Raw genomic sequence first — 16582 nt, forward strand, 5'->3', positions numbered from 1 at the left:
CCCATGTCGGGCCCCCCGGGATGGAGCCTGCTTATCTCTCTGCCTGTGTCTCTGCCTCTCCCCTCTCTCTATGTCTATCATAAATGAATGAATGAATGAATGAATGAATAAATAAATAAATAAATAAAATAAAATCTAGAGCTAAATGACACACTGATACATTGGCCTTTGATCTTAAGGATGATGCTGTATCACTCTCATTTAGTGTACGTTGCAACAGATAAAAAGACAAGGAATACTTTGCAGTCTATTCTTTGATTATAAAATTTCATGAAACTTAAATTTTTGGTCTCATAATTGTGACTCTATACAATTCCTCTTCTATACAGGGATCCCAGAGAACCATGACAAAATAGAAGTCTGAGTAACTTTTGAGTAAATTATGAGAATTATGAGTAAATTTTTGAAATCTCCCAATTTTTTTCTATCTTTTCTATCAAGGACTTCTAAAGTTTTATTTAAAATGCAATAACAGGGACACCTAGAGGCTCAGCAGTTTAAGCACCTGCCTTCGGCCCAGGGTGTAATCCTGGAGACGGGGGATTGAGTCCCACGTCGGGCTCCCTGCATGGAGCCTGCCCCTCCCTCTGCCTGTGTCTCTGCCTCTCCCTCTGTGTGTCTCTCATGAAAAAATAAAATCTTTAAAAATAAATAAATAAAATAAATGAAATGCAATAACATTTGTGTGTATTTTATGAAGTTTCTGAACCAGGTAGTATTCTTAATGTTTTTCCCAATCTCCAGTTGATCATTTGTCACTATCAATTATATACTTCTTTTATAACAACTGGATTCCTCCTGATATGTCCCTGAGTGCTCAAATTATAAGAATAGAAAATGGGTATATCAGAGTTGAGGACCTTTATTACTGATTCATTTAACTGCTTTCGTTTTGATAGCTTCTTAAGGGCTACTAATCAACTCCATGAAGTTGCAGCTAAACACTTGGACATATTCAGATAGGATAGGCATAGAACAATCAGTGAATCTGGAAGACACTAATGAAAATCTATTTTATTACATTATATTCTAATAGTACACAATGGTATTTCTGTCTTTTGTATCATTAAATTGGAATAGTGCTTTTTGTTACCATTACAGACCAGTAAAGACAATCTGCCAAAAAATAATCCACAAGTCCAAAAGCATTTCTACCAACCCACACCTCTTACTCTCAATTTTGATCCACTATTATGAATATCTTCAATTTTACAGAGAAAATATGAATTTCATATTTATTCAGTCACTTATCCAACAATCTTTAATTACCATTATGTGCCTTTGAAGGAAGAAAGAAGAAAATGTCTTCTTAGGCAAAGATACATCAAGTCCCTGGGAGGGTTGAGGTAGGGGCTGGATTAAGGGGGGTCGAGAATCTTCCTGAAACTTACAATACTGCTCAACAGACTTAATAGAGTCGATGCTCTTTGAAAACTCAAGTTCAGAAAAATGACCACAAATCATCAAAAAAAACCTTGTCTTTAACATTCACAGATTAAGAAAACAGAGAAGTGAACAAACTGCTTTTGAATTATTTCAGTAAATGAATGGGTTTCTTAAATGTTCATTTTATTTTTTATCTAAATTCAGTTAGCCAACATATAGTACATCATTAATCTCAGATATAGTATTCAGTAATTTACTGGTTGCGTATAATACCCAGTGCTCATCATCACATCATGTGCCCTCCTTAAATTGTTCATTTAAAAAAGTCATATCTGGAGGGGTGCCTGGCTGGCACACTCATAAGAGCATGCAATTCTTGATTTCGGGGTTGTGAGTTCAAGCCCCATATTGAGTGTAGAGATTACTTAAATACATAAAAACCTTTAAGAAGTTTTTAAATTAAAGATAAAAAGTCACATCTGGAAAATCTGTAAAAATTATTTAATTTCTCAGTAATTTAAATAATGAAACAACACAGTAAATAATACAAAAAATTTAGGGGCTCAAAGGATAACTATGGGTGCTGTCTTATTTTATTAAACACTTATAGGAAAAATAGCATATTGTCTATACTTTTTAAATCACTGTAATTATCATGGACTATTTTAATAGTTCATTTATTTATCTGTTGTTCATATTTGAGTCCAAGCTTCTTCAATCAGAAATTAGATTTTATTGATGTAATCAACCATAGCATAATGCTGGAGACACTGTAACTTCTCAACAAATGCTTATTGAGTAAGGAAACGAACAAATGAATGTATGAATAAACCAATGAATGAGTGATGCAACAAGAGCTCATTTCTATTAATGAATTAATTTCCTTCATTCCTGGTTCTAGCAAAAAGCCAAAGTGAAAGAAAATTATTTTTATTTCCTTTTCTACCATCAACAATAACCAAAAACATCTTTATTTAGGCAATGCTTTACTTGCAATAAGAATATCCCATATGTTATGGTGTCAGTCCTAAGTGATTCATATTTGTTAGCTGACTAAATCTTTCCAATAACCTATGAAGTGAGCATTGCTATTACCTCTATTTTACAGATGAGAAAACTAAGGAATAGGAAAAAAACAATAATTTCCTAAAGTCACCTACTGGAATGACAGTTAGTATAAACTAGTGTAAAAATTTGTAAGGGCCTCAATGCTTGTTAAATTTTATTCATTATAATACTCCCAGTGCCTAGAAGCCCTCACACTTATTAGGCACTCAATTTATGTATATATATATAAATATATACCAAATATATAAATATATACATAGGTACATATATACTCATATATGTGTATATATATGTATGTGTATATAATATCCTCCTTTATTCTCCTTTAGAATTCTCACTCCTAATCACCATGCTGTGCAGATTCCAGGGATAAAAAACTATTTTGGGGAGAGAGGTGTTGAGTGGATCCATTGTGGCTAACTGTTCATACTTACCTCCTTATCTGCTCAGAGTCTAAACTGGATGACAGAGTTCTGGAAACCCAAGGTTGGAAACACTCCCCGCCTGCCCCCACCACAGCTGGAAAATTCAGAGTATGTAGGCAGCCCCTGCCTGTGTGGGAAGGGGAGGAAGGCAATCCATTCCAGAGTGAGAAATTATAAAATGCTCACTTTTTAGAAATCAGTATGGTACTACTTATTGAGCTAAAAGAGGCAATTTGTCCAACTATTCCCAAATGGAGTAAATGAATTAGAGATCTTCTAAAAGTCAGCAAATTGCTCCTTTCTCATCAGATCAGTATGTTAGAAATTTTAAGAGCCTAAATCTCTAATAATAATAATTGTCCTCTGGCTCTATTCACAGCTTCCTCTTTCCTTTGGATGTAGCAGTTCAATTGTAATTCAAATGATGTAGTTTCAGGATAATTTCTTTTGTCTACTAGATAGAGAAATCATCTTTATAAACATAAAAACTTCAGTGTACTCATATAACTACCTTTCCCAATAGAGGTTTCCCTATGAAGCTCTCATGCTCTAATCACAAAAGTATGATTAAACAAACTTGCTAATTTCTTAGCAATGATAGACTGGGTGGGGTGTGGGAAGGTGATGAAAGCACAGATGAAACTTCCAACCACATAAAGATCGAGACAGAAAGCGGCTCACTGACTTGCACATGATAGGTGATCAATATGCTTGATGAATGCCTGAATGAATGACCTAATAGACTGTTTACATTTATGACATGTTATAGGACTGCACCTTAATATTTCTAGTATTTATTTGAATAGTAACATTAAAGGTTTAAAGATAAATGCAATATTTTCCTGCAGATTTTTACCTACAGATTATTATGTAATCTCAATTAGCAAAGTCCAAACAATTACCATGCCTTGCCAGTGAGAAGACAGAGATGTTCATGTATTTATCCTTCAATTCTTTTCTCAGTAATTACCTTTCCCCTGGTTAGAAATTCTCATATAATTAAAGTGCCCACATAAAATATGTACTTAGCTGCTCTGTAGGTGCTGAAATTAGTAGCAAAACTTAAATAACTACTCATGCTGTTGGACAATACTGATCAGACATTTGTGGTCATACAATAATCATGAACACATAATATACATAGCCTGACAATTCAACCATTAATACATATTGTCTACATTAAGGAACTTACTTATTTCTGCAATGCCTTGTCTGTACCTCTGAAGGCAAAGCTCAATGGAGGGTTGGAAAATCACCCAATAAAACAAATTCTGGTAACATGGGTAACAAAATCAATATTTGTAAAAATAGAGACTGAAGGCAGAACCATTTGGACAACTGCTTCAGTTCTTTTTTTTTTTTCAAAGATTTTATTTATTTATTTATTCATGATAGACACAGAGAGAGAGAAGCAAGACATAGGCAGAGGGAGAAGCAGGCTCCATGCAAGAAGGCCAATGTGGGACTCAATCCCATAACTTGGGGATCATGCCCTGAGCCAAAGGCAGACGCTCAACCACTAAGCCACCCAGGTGTCCCTCCTTCAGTTCTATACATGGTCTACATAAAAATATAACTGATTGGGGGTACCTGGGTGGCTCAGTCCATTAAATATCTGATTAGATTTCAGCTCAGGTCATGACCCCAATGTCGTGAGATCAAGCCCCACGTGGGGCTCCATGCTGAGGGCAGAGTCCTTCCTCTCCCTCCCTCTCAGTCCCCCACTTGTGCTCTCTCTCTCGCTCGCTCACTCTCTCTAAAATAAAGTCTTTAAAAATATATATAACTGATAGTCCATAAACTTGTAAAGAGGGAACTTCAGACTATGGCTTATCAATGCAGACCATCTAACAAAGTCTAGCTGTTGAATGAGACAGATTGTTTTGAATGACAGGCACTGGAATTGTATTAATATTGAATATTGGTCATTGTTTAATATTTGATTTCTCCCTTGGCCTGCCTGCTCTTCTTGATTGCCTCTTTCCCTTTAATTGTGAGACTTGTCAGGACAGGACACTAAATAAAAAAGACACATACGAGATACTTTTCTCCCAAGAGTAGAGAAGGAGGACTTTATGGTTTCTTCCAGTTTCTAAATGGTGGCCAAGCCAAGCCAATCTCATGATCTGGAGATCATAACCTGAACCAAAACCAAGAGTCAGGATGCTTACCCCAGGCACCCCACCATTATGTCTTTTAGTTCTTAGGGTTTCTCTACACTTAATGAGTGGACACAAAAATTCATCTGAGTTACCATTTAGATAGAAAGCCATTTTATATTGGAAATTTTATCTAATGTTAAGCTTGAATATCAGATTAGTGAAATTTAAAAATCCTTTCATTAGTACAGCAACATTTAAATTTTTCTTAAGATTTAAAATGTCAATGATGTTTATATTATCTATTAATTATAAATTGTTGGTCTGAATAATTTGCTTGCACCACAGTCATCTCCATTTATTATAGTAATTAGTGTCTGCCAGGCAATCTTTTCTGACTTTCACAAATGAAAGTCCTTCAATATTTTCAAATACTTGCATCTGTAATCAAGATGTTATGGCTGTACTGTAGCATAATGTTCTACACATAGAAGGCATTTCATAAATATTTGTTGAATGAAGCTAGCAAATGATCAATCTTCACCTTAGAACTATAAAGGTACACAGTAATCATGAATTTTCTAACAATTATTCCATGCCAAAGAGAGTCACCTCCACTCTGTTTTTAGCAGTAGCATGAATACTTAACACAGATGATATGTTCCTGATGGATTAATAAATCATATTATAATCTTTTAGAAAATCTATATTAAAATATTTAGGACTGCAAAATTTATAAATAATAAAAAGCAAACAATTGTGCTCTTTTATTCGCCACCTGATTTAAAACACCATAATATACATTCCACTCTGAACTTAGTAATATTCATTCACGTGCTTTTCTTCATATTTGCCCTTTAAATTTATGTATTACTTACAGTATTGTTTTGTGTGTTTTTAAATTTCACATAATGGTATATGGTATATATTATTCTACAAGCTTTTTGTATTCAATTGTTTGAGAGTTTAGTCATGTTGATGTAATAGCTGCATTCATTCAGATCCACTGCTATAAATACCCATTTAAATATTTGCAGATTGTTTTCCCACAGTGGTGGTACCTTCCTATCAGTGGTGGATGACCTGTAATCTACACTCTTGCCAGCAACTGAAACTTTCAGATTTCTTGAATCTTTGCCAACCTCATGAGAATAAAATGTTATCTCATAATTATAATTATTTTACCAATAACCAGTAAAATTTCAGGTGTTTTCATATGTCTGGGTTGCCATACATTTGGGTTATCATTTCTAGGCTCTTCTGCAAATTACCTGATTTAATTTTCTTGGTCCATTTTGAGTAGTCTGATTTAAAAGTTCCCTTTGTCATATGTTTTCTGTTGCCAATCTAATCTACTAATCTGCAGCTTTATTTTTTTTTAATGATAGTTTTAGATGAAGAAGTTTCAAATTATAATGTAGCCACAAGTTATTAGTTTCTTTTATAGTTTTCGCTTCTTGTATTCAGAAGTTGCAAAGATATACTATATTTTTGTTGAAAATTATTTTTAAATTAACTTTCCTGTTTGTTATTCTGACATATAAAAGACAATTATTTTCATGTTTCCATCCTATATCTAGCCACCTTACTGAACTCCCCTTAATATTTAATAATTTGTGGAATTTTTCACACTTTCTGGTTTAATTATCTCCAGATTTTGACAGCTCGGTTCTTCCCTTCTAATTTTTAGGTGTTTATTTCTTTTTCTTATCATATTGAGCTGGCTAGATCCTCCAATAAAATGCAGAATAATAGACATCCTTGTCTTATTCTTATTTTGAAGAAAAGACTTCAATGGATTTACCATTAGATGCACTGTTGATACTAGAAAACTATAGATGTTCTTTATCAGGTTAAGAGGATCTTCTTCAATTGAGGGTGTTCTAACAATACTTGTTTTTGTGGGTGTTAAATATTTTATCAACAGCTTTTTTCCAAGTCTATTGAAATTATCATATTTTTCCTTTCTTGAGTTAATGTGAATTACATTAATAGTATTAATATTAAATTTCACTTGTATTCCTGGGAGGAACCCAATTTGGTTGCTATATATTATTATTTTTATAAAAAACTAGATTTCACTCATCATTTGAAAATCTTTGCCTTTGTTTACATGGGAGAATAATCTTAAATTTTCTTTTTTGTACTATCCTTGTTTGAGTTTGCATTCTGGCAATTCATTCTAATGACAGAGTTCAAAATAAAGCATTATGCCTTCAGAAAAAATCCTAGAATACTATATATTTAACTTCCTTATTTTACTTCTCTGCCTCCCCCACCACCACTACCAACCCCCAAGAGAATGTAAACTCTTAAAGAAGAGGAATAACTGTGTTTTGCCCAGGATGTAAACCTACTGCTTAGAAAATGAGTACTCAATAAAATTTTGTTGGATTAGTAAAAGGCTCATAATTTTAATTGGAGTTTTTTTCCATCTACTTCTACTTATCTTGACTCATTTGGATAATAGTGAAATGACTGGATGCGTTCATTTACTTAGAACTATTAATGCTTACAATGTATTGTGATTACAAATTCTATATAATTTGTTGAGACCATTGTTATTGACTAGTATGTGCTCAATGTTCATAAATTTTCCCTGTGATCTTGACAAGAATGTGTATTTTTTCATTGTTGAATATAAGACTCTATTAGATCAAGCTTCAAATTAGTTCAATTCTCAATTATTAAGGATTTTATTTTCTTTATTTTTTTAAAATATTTTATTTATTTATTCATGAGAAACAGAGAGAGAGAGAGAGAGAGGCAGAGACACAGGCACAGAGAGAAGCAGGCTCCATGCAGGGAGCCTGACGTGGGACTTGATCCCGGGTCTCCAGGATCACGCCCTGGGCTGAAGGCAGATGCTCAACTGCTGAGCCACCCAGGTGTCCCTTTTAAGGATTTTAATTTTTTAACTGCCTGTTTGATTAATTACCAAATAAGATGTATCAAAATATTCTATATTGATGTTGGATTTGTCAATTTCTTCTAGTCATGTCAAATTTTGCTTTATACTTTTGAATCTATGTTATAAGATGCATGTAAGAATTATATCATTTACCATTATATAGTAAAGCACCTTATCCCTAATAAAACTTTTTGCTTAAAATCTATTTTACCTAACACTATACAGCTTAAGCAGCTTTTAAATTTTTAAATTTTATGTGTGCTTGTGTTTTAGGCATATGTCTTACCATCTCAACATCAGTGCCACGATGAGCCATATTGGAACCTAAGGCCAAAAGAAAAATATGTACCCCTATATATATCTATAAAATATCCTCCTGTATTAGGAACCAAGTGGAGAAAGTTAATAAACCCTCTATAATCAAAAAGTATAGCTATGTATAACTCTTCACCTTGACCAATCTGTTTCTAAACCACTGTCAACCTTCTTATGAAGCAGATACAGGATAACCTTCCAGAACTGCTAGGTGGGAACTGTGGCTGACTGGAAACAGTTCTCGTTGCTAAGTAACAAAGACTTACAAAACAAACAGCTTTTTTTATTTAAAATGTTTATATATGAGCAGCCTCCGTGGCTCAGCAGTTTAGCACCATCTTCAGCCCAAGGCATCAGCCCAGGGCGTGATCCTGGAGAGTCCCATATCAGGTTCCCAGCATGGAGCCTCCTTCTCTCTCTGCCTATGTCTATGTCTCTCTCTCGATGTCTCTCATGAATAAATAAGTAAAATCTTTAAAAGTAAAATAAAATTTTTATATATTATTCCTCACAGATTTTAGTATTATTTTGCTTTTTTTAGTATCATATTTAAGTATTACTTATCTTGATTAATAATGCCTTCTCAAAATTTGTGCCTGAGGTGCCCTCTCCCATTAATGCAGGATATGCTCCAACAACCGTGGGTATTATATTTTTGTGTTTATGACAGCACTTAGTTCACATTTATATTTGTTATGATTATTGACATATTTGGATTTTATATTTTCTACATGCTTTACTTTTTTATTTCCCTCTCCTTTTTTGCCTTATTTTATAACAAAAAAGGATGTTTCCTTTTTATTCTCTATATTTTGGGGAAGTTATAAACTACATGTCATCTCTTTTGCTATATTATTCTTAAATAAAAAATGTTGCTTATGTTAAAATTTGAAAATATTCCACACTCTTTAAGAATAACACAAGGACTTTTGTGGTTCCTGGGTGGTTCAGTTAGTCAAGCAGCTGGCTCTTGATTTTGGCTCAGATCATGATCTCAGGGTCCTGGAATGGAGCTCACTTTGAGCCCTGAATTGGGCTGCATGCTCAACAGGGAGTCTGCTGAGGATTCTTTCTCCCCTTCTGCCTCTGTCCTTCCCCACACTTGTGCTCTGTCTCTCTAAAACAAGGAATAATTCAAGAGCCTTTGATCTCTTTAAATGTAATTATCACTGCCGGTCTTAAATGCTACTTTTTCAATAGACTATAATTTTTAAAGCATTTTCAAACTGACAGAAAAATTGAGAGAGCAATACAGAGTTCCCATATACCTCCTGCACCACAGAATCCCAACTTTCAACATCTGGCTCCAGTGTAGTATACTGTTATAAACTGATAAACCTAAATTGACACATCATTATCACCCACGTGACAGTTTACATTAGTGTTTACTATACTTATGTGGGTCTATTTCTATTCCATTTCACTGATCTATTTGTTTTTATTTCTGCCAAGACCACATTGTTATAATTACTGTAGCTTTGTTGATAAGTCTGGAGGTCAGGTAGTGGCAGTAGTCTGACTTTGTTCTTGTCTTTCAACATTGTCTTGACTATTCTGTGTCTTGTGCTTCTCACATAAACTTTAGAAATAGCCTATTGATATCCACAAAATAACTTTCTGATATTTTGATTGGGATTACATTGAAGCTATAGATCAAGGCAGGAAGAACAGACATCCTGACAATATTGAGTCTTCCTTTCTGTGAACATGGAATAACTAATATAAGGATTAATAATAATAATATCACCATATGCCAAAGAGGAAATTAAATTTGAGGCCTTGACTCTCTAAATGTACATCTAATGTAGATTCTATAATATAAAATGTCTGAATTCTAGTTACATTTAAAAAATTAATTCATTAGTATTTACAAGATTAGAGTATAAAATGAAATACATTAGGATAAGATCTTTCTGTGAGCAAACAAAAAACATTACTGGGAAAGCTCGATGTGTAATAAAAATATGAGTCTAGTTAGTCATGATGACTCATACTTTTGGACTTTAGTGCTCTAACGGAACACACTTTCTAAAATAACAGGAAATATTCATTTACATAATAAGCATTGTAGAGTGTGATGTTGGCACCATTCAAATTATTGAATGGTAGGAAGGCTTATTATATAAAATGTTTTAAGCTGGCTCTGCTATTTATAATACTAACAAAAATGCATACTGATAGCTTCATTGTAGTTAATTCATAAAAGCCATGATTAATGCTATAAAAGGGTCACAAATCAGAGCCAAAGAATAAGAGAAGAATTCATGGTTACTAATAAATTGCTCTGTGAACGCTTGGCCACTCTTGCAGGTAATGATGTCACAAAATGATGAAAGAATAGCTAAGTAGCCAACAAAGTGCTGGGGCTTGGCGGAGGCACTGATGATTGCATCACTCTTAGCCAAGAGCCCCTAAAAGATGAACATAACTATTAAAAGAAAATGAAAAACCATAAGGATGCTAGTTTCAACTGATAACACATTCCTAAAGCTAGATTTTATCAACATTTGAATTCTTAGAACAGGTAAAGAGAAGAGGAGGAGTAATGAGTATATAGTAACTATGCAACCATATTAGTTGACATATAATATACACATCTAAGCTTCCAATTCCTAGGTTGTATTCTGTATCTAAGACTTGAAGCATATTTTTTTAATAGTTATAATGGAATTCTTGAGTAGGTAAGAGATACATTATTTCAATAAAGCTAATAGCACAAGTGGTTAGGAAATGATCTTTAAAAAAGTGAGGGGAGTAATGGGGTGGGGTAGATTTTAAAAATCTATGTACCAAAATAATGCATGTTGAATAATTCCATGATATGGAATTTTAGAATAGGCAAAACAATCTATAGTAATAGAAAGCAGATCAATGGTTTCCTAGGATTGAGGGTTGAGGAGGAGGCATTGACTATAGAGGAGCACAAGAGAATATTTGGAGAGAGAAAAACATTCCAAATCTTTAATATGGAAGTGATCACACGAATATAGCAAAATATAGCAAATTGCATTTGCTAATATTTTTAAATGGATAAATTTATTTTATGTTTTTATTTTTAACTGAGTATATTTTATTATATGCAAATCATTTCAGGAAAGTTGCTTAAAAAGAAAAAAAATCACTAGCTTTGCAAGATGTTATTATAGTTGAAATTGAGTAAATGGTACAAGGAATCTATGTATTATTTCTTATAATCATATATGAATTTACAATTATCTCAAAGTAAAAAATTCACTTAAGTTATAAAATACATGTACAAGTAACAGTGATTATCTGTTATCCAAAAAGTACTTATTTAAAAAGAGTGTATGTGTTTCTTATCAAATGATTCGCAAAGAGTTAAATGCCATGTAATCCTGAATTTTGCTTTGAAACATTCAATTCTGCTTTAAAGTTAATAGTATATAGTCTTTTAGGGTTTGTTTTGCTCTAGGTTAATCCTAAAATGGAACTAGTAAATTATTCACTGTTTCAGTCATTTCTAGAGAGGTAATGTCACAAATACACTAAAATCATTCTCTATTAATGAAATATGCAATTATCATTTGTAGTATACACCATACATTAAAGGCCTTTGTAAAGGCCTTACAACTGCCTTACAAAGCCTTACACAGTATGTCAGCATTCCTAGGCAGTAGCCCTGAGGAGAATCATTGAGCCTCCCCAAGGTAGATGTTTTAAGTATTGCAAAATACAATGAAATATTTAAGACAAAAGGAAGTGTACCTTGAAGTTTATCTCAGGATCAGTGGGGTCTTTGGTAATAGTTTTTCTTTTTCTTTTTTTTCTTTTTTTGGTTAGATTTTCATTTTATGAATCAACAAAAGAAATAGGATTTACCAATGGAGTTACGAATTAGATGAATTAGTCAGTCTGTCTATTCCCTAAATAATTAATCATGTGTTTTAACTACTAGCGTAAGTCTTAATCTATGAAGAGGGCCAGGTATTAACATAAGTGAGTTCACCCAGATATAAGGCTATGGATAGTAGTGAATATGGTAGCAAACCAAAGTGTGATACTGTTCCAAAGAGGGTAATTGTTACCTTGAGTTAGGCTGTATGAGGAAACATAGGCACAGTGTTGGATTATTTTCTGTAAGAGAGGCCAGAGGTAAAGGAGGAAGAGGAAGAGGGACAGAAGAAGAAGAATAACAAACTATTTAAACAGTGTTCCCACCTGTGGACCACCAGTTTGTGACATCCAGTTTATAAACAACTGAAGAATGCTTCATATAGAAAATTCCCTGGAATGGCTAATGTATAAGAACTTGATTCTGAATTTACCATTCCACTCTTTTCTCCCGACTTCATTCATTTTCACTTCTGCTAAAAACACTTTCATATAGGACTGCCAATTGCCAAGAACTGGCATATTCTCAAGGCTTACGTTTTCATCTGTTTGCCAAATGGCTGTAATATAATTCACAAAAGCCCTGTTTATTGAGTAATATTATTAATGGTTAGCATAATACTGTGAAATTGAAGACATTCTTTTTGGATTATGTCCAGATCTTTAAAAAGAACATTGGTTCCAATAGGAAATGGATGGCTTATATGAAAACTTATTATTTTAAAAAGTAGAACAATGTGAAAAGCATTTGAATAAGCATATTTTCAAATTATTGTAAGATACCTTTTTCAGATATGTCTCACATGTATTAAAATACTTCGAATGATAACAATAAGAAAATGTCATACTTACGAATGCTTTACAAAATCATTTCTCATTTTCAACACATTATTGAAAATATAATAGGACAGAGAAATCATTCAACTTAACAGTCTATTGACTTTTTCCCTTCAGCTACATTTGCCAAACTTTGCTAAGTGAATGATATTGGTTGCTTTTTTATTTATGGCTAAATTCATAAATTATCAAAATATGTCCAGGAAGAAAATAACAGAAAAGTCAACTTTTTACCTTTGTTTCTAAAAGGCATTTAATGTCTAAATAAGAAGCATTAAAATGTATTCTCAACCTAAATTATAGTTAATTATTTTGCTAGTTCATAATTCAATAGTCACCACCTGAGACCAAGTCTGAAAATCCCAACTTGACTTCTGAAACCAATCATGAGCCTTGATTCATTTAATGGCTCTATTTTTAAGGAGAAGCATGAAATCATTCAAGAATCATAAAATATCAATCACTCATCTGTGAGCAATTAAAGAGAGAGAAAGGGGAAAATGGGATGGGCTATCAAAAGAAAAAGGGATATAGGGGCGGGGGGTAGAGGAGATGAAAGCAAACTAGTCAAAATAAAGCATGAGAAGCTCTGAAAATAATATATAAAAGCATTACCCAGTCCTTAATTTGAATATACTACAGAGATTCAGATCAAGGGGCTTTACTAAATCCATCGCAGAGTGGTTTTTTTTTTTTTTTTAAGATTTTATTTATTTATTCACAAAAGACACACACACAGAGAGAGAGAGAGAGAGAGAGAGAGAGGCAGAGACATAGCAGAGGGAGGAGAAGTAGGTTCCACACAGGGAGCCCGATGTGGACTTGATCCCAGGACTCCAAGATCACACCCTGAGGCTTAGGCAGATGCTCAACCACTGAGCCACCCAGGCATCCCCACCCCATATTGTTTTTTTTTGTTGTTGTTTTTGTTTTTGTTTTTTAATTTATTTTTATTTATTATCGTCACAGAGAGAGAGAGAGAGAGAGAGAGAGGCAGAGACATAGGCAGAGAGAGAAGCAGGCTCCATGCACCGGGAGCCCGACGTGGGATTCGATCCCGGGTCTCCAGGATCGCGCCGTGGGCCAAAGGCAGGCGCCAATCCGCTGTGCCACCCAGGGATCCCCCCATAGTGTTTTTTAACTGAGTTCTTGGTGAGTTTGGGAAGGGGAGGTAAGGTTAATAAAAGATACCACTAATTTCCAGGAAAGCGAAGTGTCCATTTTAAAGAATCAAAAGGAGAAGACACTAGGAAAAATAGAATAAATGCCACTCTAACTTTAAAATCAAGAACAAATCAAACTGGCAAAAACTTAAACACACAATTATGGCTGAATAAAGAGTGAATCAATCAAGTTCATCCAATTAATTTCCTTTCTGGGACAATATGATAAGCAACACAATCAAACATACTAAAATCAATGCTTTTTAAAAAGATTTTTTTTCTCATGATACTCTAATCAAACCAAATTCAAAGCCTCTAGCTGTTAGAAATCAAAAAAAAAAAAAAAGAAAGAAAGAAAAAGTAAATGATTCCTTCTTTCAAAGCAATTATCAACCAGTGATGAAGACTAAACATATAAATTAAAAGATCAGCAATATAAAGCAATGATCTGGAGAATAAGTTCAAAGGAACATCTGAATTAGAACATGAAAGTTTTGGCTTGAGCACATAGAAAGAAAGAAAGCTGTAACCAAATCAAAGACTGAGTTGAAACTAAGGGCCAGGACTACATCCTAAATGTGCTAGAAGAAGTCTGCATTGTAGATAATATTCTTGCTACTGAACTATATGCACTCATGTCGTCACTGGAAACAGATGAGATTAAGAATCTCAGAAGGCAGAAATGGAGTTTGCTAAAACCTTGGCAGATGGTTTTTAAAAAAACAAGATGTTCCATGATATCCTAAAACAAATGACAGAGAAAAGTGAAGTGACTAATTAAACACACGTACAGGGCAACGTTTAGGAGGGAAGTCAAGTAGGGAATCTACGAGACGGTGCTACATTGTGGGGTTAATAAAAGAAATCACTGATTGCAAGGAAAGAGAAATATGCATTTAATAGAATCCAAGGGAGAAGACACTAGGAAAAATATAATAAATGCCATTTTAAATTTAAAAGCAAGAACAAATCAAGTTGGGAAAAATTAAACACACAATTATGGCTGAGTAACAATGAATCAATCAAGTTCATGCAATAAATTAGTCCTTACACTGTAAAGAATTTTAAATGTGTTTATGACAAAATACGTCAATAATTTCCTTCATGGCTCCTAATATGTTTGTTTCTACTTGTATTTGTTTTGCTTATAAAGTCCCTAGCTTTAGATTTAGAAGTATTATTTTAATTGTTATTTTAATAGATTTACAATTATTTTTACATTGAAGTCTTGGATTTTCTATACATGCCATGAAGTAGGGCTTTATTTTTTTTTCCCAAATTGACCCCAACTACCTCAAACTTCACTCACTGAGGACTCCAAACCATTTATTTTTTATTACTGGTATGATTGTTCCTGCCACTGTACTTGCTTTCCTATCAGCTGTTACTGATGTTGATGCTAGATATTTTTACCAATACATCTCAATTTCTTTTCTATTTACCTCTTTTTCCTAAAAATGTAGCTAAATCTCTACTTCATCTATGAAACTTCCCCTGGTCATCATAGACAAATGAAAGTAACATAATTTGAGTCATTTTACCATAGATTTTCAAATTAATTAAAATTACTGATATCAAGAAATGAATTCAACTTAATTGATGCGAATTCAAAAAGATCTCTGCACCAAGACTCTTATGCTGCATAGATATCTATGCATAAATATCTATTAGATGCAGGATTCAGACCCTTATTTTTAATGCCATTCTATCCAGACACCTTAAGAATTGTTTAGTAAAACATGAAAATGCTGATGAAACAAAGACAGAAAAGTAAAATAAAACCCTTTGGTTTAAGGTTTGCTCTTAGTTGTTATTTTTCTGATACAGTTTATTTTTTAAAGTGATATTTTCATCTTTTTGATGGATTTTTTTTCTACCAAAAATTTCCTGAAATAATTGACATTTCAGGCTCATATCAATTCATTTCTATTCAACCCATAGGGTAGACCAAAATTAAGTTCAAAGAATTTATAGTCACCATTTCACCAACCCTCTCCATTCCCTTCCCCCCTTCTTTTTAGATTTTCATGCATCAAACAGAGAACTCACGTGACGTCCCTGGGTGAAGCTTTCCAGAGAGCAGAGGCAGCGATAGGGCTGGCTGCTTGTGTCACACTTATCAGCATGACCATAGCACTGACATCTGTAAACAGACCATCAGACAACTCCTAAGTCAACGCAACTGTGAATATATTTAAGAGCCTGTGAATATATCCACTGTGTGGATCCAACAAGGGAGACAAGTATGTTAACACAAAATTCAATCTCTTTTATCACATGAATGTTCATGAAAGTTTTTTTATTATTCCTAAAATATTGGATAAAGCATCATCCATATCCAGACCACATTGTTCTTAGAAGGTAATTTTCAAGATTCTCTGGGAAGGGAATTTATTTTCACCTATATCAGCTATGTGGCAAATTTTCCAGGGAAGGCATTTACTGAAGCTGTTAAACACAATTAAACAATAAAGTTTAGAAAAACTGCAGAATGAAATTAATATATTTCAATTATTTGGGTTTTTT

At 33.5% G+C, this 16582-nt stretch overlaps 1 protein-coding gene across 1 annotated transcript in view; it reads right to left on the reverse strand.

The window, feature by feature from the left end:
- USH2A (usherin) overlaps window positions 1-16582 on the reverse strand; it is a 684230-nt gene that overhangs the window by 595069 nt on the left and 72579 nt on the right. Inside the window, exon 9 of the mRNA XM_025991680.2 lies at window positions 16106-16199. Within this exon, the coding sequence (XP_025847465.2) occupies window positions 16106-16199 (94 nt within the window). The remainder of the gene's footprint in view (window positions 1-16105; window positions 16200-16582) is intronic.

The sequence above is a fragment of the Vulpes vulpes genome, chromosome 5, assembly GCF_048418805.1.
Source record: "Vulpes vulpes isolate BD-2025 chromosome 5, VulVul3, whole genome shotgun sequence".
Lineage (NCBI taxonomy): Eukaryota > Metazoa > Chordata > Mammalia > Carnivora > Canidae > Vulpes > Vulpes vulpes.